Below are 6,396 nucleotides of genomic sequence, written 5' to 3'. Positions count from 1 at the left end.
CTACCTCCAAGTGGGCATACGTGACCATCTACCACCGTTCTCTGTTCTGGGGTCCCCCCATAACTGTGGACTTAGAAGCTCTGGGTCTGAGTCTAGCACAACCCGGACCCAGAGTCGGCATCAAAACTCCCAGGCACCAAAGATGGTGCTGGTGGAGTGAGAGAGATCAGGTGTTTCGGGGAGACAGAGGAGGAAGGAGGTGGAATTGGGGGTGGGAAGGGGCTGCAGAGGAGGCAGAGGGGGTGGGAGGAGAGGAGAGGGCATAGGAGCAGGGGTGTGGGGTGCAGGGTCGGAAGAGTAGCCCTGGTCATCAGACCATGGTACTGAGGGTAGAGGAGTCCTCAGAGTGCACAGGCAGCGCGGGGGCCCGCTTGAGGGGACGTCGGGTCCCATCCCGGTTCTCCCACACGTACTGGGCCAGATAAGCCACCACCAGCACCAGCCAGCCCCCCATGGTGACCAGCAGGGCCACGTCGGTGCTGTGCCGGGCCCCACCCTGCCCCGTCCCACACAGCTCTTCCTCCTCGACCAACGGCAGGAACTCCTGCCCCACGAGGTCTGATCGGGCTCCCGGGCCACAGACGATGCCCGTCTCAGTGCCTGGTGCCAGCCTCACCCGCTGAAGCACCTCCTGCAGGGCACAGTCGCAGCGCCACGGGTTGGCAGACAGATTCACTTGGATCTGCAGCCCCACAAAGGCCTCCACGGGCACCGAGGCCAGCTGGTTGGCAGAGAGGTCGAGGTGGCGCAGCGTCCCCGCCAGGCCCTGGAAAGCGGCCCCTGAGACGTGGGCAAGGACATTATGGGATAGATCCAGCTCCTCCAGGACAGGCAGGTGCTGGAAGGCCCCAGCCGGCACGGACGCCAGCTGGTTGGCATCCAGGTAGAGCTTGCGGGTGTCGTTAGGGATGCCGGTGGGCACAGCCCTCAGGCCTGCCTGGCTGCAGCGGAATGTCCGCTCCCCAGCTTCTTCTGCCACGTAGCAGCCCTGGGGAGCCAGCCGGGGGCTGGGCGCAGTCCCCCCTGTGCCTATCACCAGCAGCAGGGACAGGAGGTGACCAGCTGGTGGGAGCATGGCCACAGATTGGCATAGTCCTGGAGTGAAGTAGGATCTGGGGAAGAAAAAGCCCCGTAAATGAACAATGAATCCAGAGAATTCCATTCCCACGGCCAGCATTCTCTTCCTGAAGTCCCCCTGTGGATTCCTTTTGGGCCGAGGCCTCTCCTTTGGGAGCTCTCCTCAGGCCTGGGTGGCTTTTTTGCTTCTTTGGGGTCCAAGACTCCTTATTGGGCCCTTTGAGTAGAGGGTCCCCTGGGCCTGAGACTCTTCTAGGGTTCTTTGATTCTGGAAGGCTAATCTATGAAGTCTCTTGGTCCAAAGCCCTACTGGTCATTCTGGGTCTAGGGGCTTCTCAGTGTCTGCTTCTGCTCATGTATTGATTTCCTTCATTGGAATACAGGCTTTTCCTGCCAGCCTACCTGGATGGCTGCCAGGTGGGCCAGGTAGGCCCCAGAGAGCCCGATCAGCAACAGGGCTTTGCAGCATCCAGCTAGGCTAGGTGATTCAGGCCCCAGCTTCCGTACCCGTTCACCCTTTCTCCTGGAACGTCCGCCCCTCTGCCCGTCCCGGCTTTGTCCTCTCCGCCCCACTCTTCCTCCCTGTCCTCTCCTTCCTCCTCCCAGCCTCTCACCCCTGTTGGTGGGAGAGCCTTCTCCTGCGCTGCCGTCTCCCCGGAAGTAGCCTCCCTGCTGCTCGGCTCTGGAGACCCGGTTCCTCCTCCAGAAGCCTTGCTCGCTCGCTTGTAGCTGCTGGAAGTTGGGGGCTGGGGCCCAAGAGTGTTGGGTTTCCTGGCATATGACTCCAGGCCCCAGGTGTCAGATACCTGAGCCATGGCCTGGCCAGGCGATGCCAAGAGAGGGCAGATCCCGGACCCTGATGAGCTCTGCCTTGGGAAGACTGGGCCCCAATTCCATTCCCTGCCTCAGGTTCCCCTTCCAAGGCCTTTACATGCTATCCTCCATCCTTCCTCTCCCAGCCGGGGCTGAAACTCTGCCTCTTAGAACCTCTGCCCTCTGCCCAGAGCCTGGCTGAGCAGAGGGATCCCTGCTTGGCAGGCTTGGGGGGCAGAACTGGGGTGGGCCCCCTCTCACATCCACTGTCTCCTGAACTCATCTCCCTTCAGCTCCATACCTCCCTTCTGCCCTCCTACAGTGCACCGTCTCCCATGGTGAACAAACTTTCCTCAGCCTTTTCCTTGGAAAACTTGTCTCTCTCTGCAGAGGACCTCATCTCCTGGCCCCTCGCAGGGTACCCGACCTCCTTGCCTGGCAGGGGGCGCTGCGTTAGTTCCCTGCACTGTTGGAAGACGGCCCCTCAAGGAGTTGGAAGGGGTTCTTCAAGGTTTCTGAAGTCCAATACGGTCATCTACAAGTTTTCACGCTGATTTTCTGTTCTGGATTGGAGCTGACTCAGATTCTCTTAGTTTGCTGGGGCCTTGAGCTCCCAAGTTGGTACTGTTAACTCTCCTTCAGGCCCGGGAGCCAAGGAGGGCTTGTACGACTTATTCCCCAGGGTCTTTTGATCCCTGCCATCACGTGCATCCATGCCACCCCATCACACCACCCTTTTTTAATGTAAGGGAAGGGAACAGAAAACTGGGTGTCACAGAGATTTGCACAAAGGAGACTGAGGTCATACGCTGTGGAGACCTTTCTGAGAAGGAAAACCTTGCTGGATTTTGTAAGAGGCTATGGGTGACCAGGATCCGACAACAGAAGTGAGGGCCCAGTGCAAAATGAAAATGTGGGGCTCCTTTATTCAAAACTGTTAAGAATTTCAAGACAGCAACAACAGCACATCGTAAAACCAGGTGCAGGGCCCTTCTGAATGCAGGGCGTGAGGCCCTGTGGGACTGCACAGGTCGCAGGCCGCTGAAGCTGGCCCTCTAGGTGACCTTTGGACGAGCAATTTCAGACGCGTGATGGAAGCCAGAATCAGAGGGTAGGATACTGGATGATGTTATCTGTGGGCATGTATTTACCACTGACTCATTCTGGTGACATCAACAGGGTCACTTCTCAGACTCCCATTTGTCCAAGGAATCAGATAAGACACACTTTTTACATCTGGGCAGGAGAAGTGAACATTTTGTCTGTGGTTGCTTGTTAGTTAGGCCAGGCACTCCGCCACTGAATACTTGGGAGTCCATTTTGGGATTGGACCTGAAAGCAGAAGAGGAAGCACATGGAAGCCTACCCCTCCCACTGCTCTCGCGTCACACTGGGCAGGGACTTTAACTAAGGCACAAGAGGTGACTTATCTCCTTCTCCGACTAGGCCAGCTACCAGGAAAGAGTGGGACTGGGGTTTCCAGCCCAGCAGCTGCTGGAGAAGTAGGAAGTCTGCTCACCTAGGAGGGTCCAGCTGGCTCATGGACGTGGTGCACTGAGGGTGGTTAAGTGCAGTGCTCAGTAGAGAAGGGAGAACAGAGAGGAGGGAGGAACCACACTCAGGACTGTGCACAGTGCAGACTGGGGGTTGACAAGGTCGGAGCAGAAGTTCTTCCCTGCCATTCATTCATTCATCCATTCGTTCAGTGAGGGTTTCCTGTGAGCCCCATGTTATAAGTAGTACTGTGCTCAAGATTTAGCCCCTGTTCTGAGGGTCTCAGATGGCTGTGGTTAACCCAGTGGTTCACCCAGTCTGCACATTAGAATCACTTGGGGGAGCTTCTAAAATTAGTTATGCTTGGGTTTACCTGGACCAATTTAGTTAAAATCTCTGTGGGTGGGGTCTAGGCCCTGGTGCATTTTAAAAAGCTCCCCAGGTATTTCTAACGTGCAGCCTGAGTTAAGAACTGCCGGTCTAGACAAGTACTGGTGGCGGGGATGCTAACAGCATCTGCCTGGCCCCCTCCGTCACGTCCAAGGCTGAGGAGGCCAAGAAGCTGGCAGGCCATGCAGTGGTGGAGAACCACGTGAGGAATAACCAAGTGCTGGGAATTGGGAATGGTTCTACAGTTGTCCACGCTGTGCAGCAAATAGCTGAAAGGGTGAAACAAGAGAATCTGAACCCCGTCTGTATTCCCACTTCCTTCCAGGCCTGTCAGCTCATCCTGCAGTATGGCTGAACTCTCGGTGACCTGGACCGACACCCAGAGACTGACCTCACCATCGATGGTGCTGATGAAGTAGATGTTGATCTCAATCTCATCAAGGGCAGTAGAGGCTGCCTGACTCAGGAGAAAATTGTGGCTGGCAATGCCAGTTGCTTCATCGTGATCACCAATTTCAGGAAAGATTCAAAGAACCTCAGGGAATCAGTAGCACAAGGGGAACCCCCATCAAGGTCATCCCGATGGCCTATGTCCCAGTGAGCCGAGCTGTGACCCAGAAGTTTGGGGGCGTGATTGAACTTCGAATGGCCATCAACAAGGCAGATCCCTTGGTGATGGATAACAGTGAGTCCCCTGTTATCCATATGAACAGAACTCATATGAATGAGTTCCGTTCTGAGAACGCATTCATATGTCCAATTTGTTCATAAGTCCAACAAAGTTAGCCTAGGTACCAATTAACACAATCGGCTATATAGTACTGTACTGTAATAGGTTTATAATACTTTCATACAAATAATACATAAAAAACAAACACAAAAATTAAAGAAAACGTTTTTAATCTTACAGTACAATACCTTGAAAAGTACAGTAGTATGGTACAACAGCTGGCATACAGGGGCTGCATCGAGTGAACAAGCAAGAAGAGTTACAGACTGGAGGAGGGAGAGGAGGTGGGAGATGGTAGAGCTGAAGGATCAACAATAGGAGACGGAAGGCAAGCTGCAATTCCACTCATGCCTGATGTCGATGGCACAGGTTCTGATTCCTTGCTGGATTCAATTCTATCTACCCTCTTGAAAAAATGATCCAGTGATGTCTGGGTAGTAGCTCTTTTTTTCTCATCATAGATGACATGGTAGCACTGGATTGCATCCTGAACGGCAGCTGCAACCTTCGTGAACCTTTCTACATTCGGGTCTTGTGCTTCAAAACTAACAGTGCCTCCTCAAATAAAAAAAATCCCCTTGCCATTTCTTGCATCCCGACTCTCTTCGGTTCTTTAGGTACTTCTTCCTCTTGTCTCTCTTTGTCCTTTCTCTGGGCCTCCAATTCCACCAGGTCTTCATTAGTGAGCTCCTCATGTTGCATAGCAACAGCACTGTACAGTAAAGTACACAAAAGCACAGCAACTTGCAAAGGATGCACGCATGTGACAATGTGCGCCAGACATGTGAACTAACTTGCGTGACTGGACATGTGAACGCACGTTCGCATCTTTGAAAGTTCGCAACTTGAAGGTTCGTATGTAGGGGACTTACAGTAATGGGAATTTTATCCTGGACTGGAAGTTTGACGGCGTCCACAAATGGAGTGAAGGGAACACAGCTATCAAAATGATCCCAGGTGTGGTGGACACGGGCCTGTTGATCAGCATGGCGGAGAGAGTCTACTTTGGGAAGCAGGATGGCTCGGTGAACATGAGGGAGAAGCCTTTCTAAAGTGGCCCTGCAGGAGTGGAGTGTGTTCCCCTCACGTCCCCAGCCCACCGCCGAGGCGGACATGCCTCTCCAGGAGCCTTTGCCTTAAAGTATCTGTGCCATGTAGACAGCTTGGCAGGGTGGGGGGTTGAAGGTTAAATCCTGTCCTCTGAGTTATTGTTATTAAATGTCTTTTTTAAAAAGAGAAATACAAACAAACATATATATTTTTGCTGTTAAAATACTCAGTTTTTTTTATAAAGTAGAACTTGATTTCATGTTGTATATGAACCATTTACCAAAAGAAAGGAGGACTGTCTTTTAAACTTTTAACTTGAGGCTGCTGGTTAAGCTTCTGAATATTGGGTTTGCTGAGAGATGTAAATCAAACTTTTCTTTAAATTGGTGAAATGAAGGGCGCAGCCAGCAGTGATTCCCTGATGCCTTACTGGAAACACTGGATTTGTTTACTTTTCTGCCACACTGTTTTGTTTTCAGTTTTTGTTGCGATTACGCACAACATGTTTTAAGATGTGAATTACAAAAGTCTGGTGAGTGTAGTGGCGTGGCACTCGTGATGCAGAGTGTGTAAACTATCGAGGGAAAATGTGGGAGCTCTTTTGCTGAGATGAGGGGGTTCGTTCAGACCCCTCTTGTTGGAAGCCATTGGCCAGGAATACTTGCCACTGCTGCCAACCTACTGCTGTGAGCAGCCTTTCAAAGACTGTGTTTTTGTTGTTAATATGTTTTTCGTTCCCTTATTACTCAGCCATAGAAAGGAAAGAAGTTGGGTCATTTGTAGCGATGTGGATGAATCTAGGGTCTGTCATACAGAGTGCAGTAAGTCAGAAAGAGAAAAAC

General features: G+C 52.4%; 1 protein-coding gene and 1 pseudogene across 1 annotated transcript; one reads left to right on the top strand and one right to left on the bottom strand.

The window, feature by feature from the left end:
* Positions 1 to 220: 220 nt before the first annotated feature.
* On the bottom strand, positions 221 to 1,152 carry LRRC3C (leucine rich repeat containing 3C). The gene has a single exon (XM_022557762.2). It carries the CDS (start codon positions 1,073 to 1,075, stop codon positions 311 to 313), a length of 765 nt encoding a protein of 254 aa, XP_022413470.2. The 5' UTR covers positions 1,076 to 1,152; the 3' UTR covers positions 221 to 310.
* A 1,598-nt stretch (positions 1,153 to 2,750) lies between these two features.
* On the top strand, positions 2,751 to 6,068 carry LOC111166283 (ribose-5-phosphate isomerase pseudogene; annotated as a pseudogene).
* Positions 6,069 to 6,396: the final 328 nt, after the last annotated feature.

The sequence above is a fragment of the Delphinapterus leucas genome, chromosome 19, assembly GCF_059928025.1.
Source record: "Delphinapterus leucas isolate spDelLeu-1000000601 "Yukka" chromosome 19, BTC_Dleu_Yukka2, whole genome shotgun sequence".
In the NCBI taxonomy this organism is placed as follows: Eukaryota; Metazoa; Chordata; class Mammalia; order Artiodactyla; family Monodontidae; genus Delphinapterus; species Delphinapterus leucas.
The sequence above is the reverse complement of the archived record's forward strand: the minus strand, read 5'-3'. Positions and strand labels throughout refer to the sequence as shown.

What these genes read in the sequence shown, in the direction of transcription:
- LRRC3C (XM_022557762.2), bottom strand. Translation starts at nt 1,075, where the DNA reads ATGCTCCCACCAGCTGGTCACCTCCTGTCCCTGCTGCTGGTGATAGGC.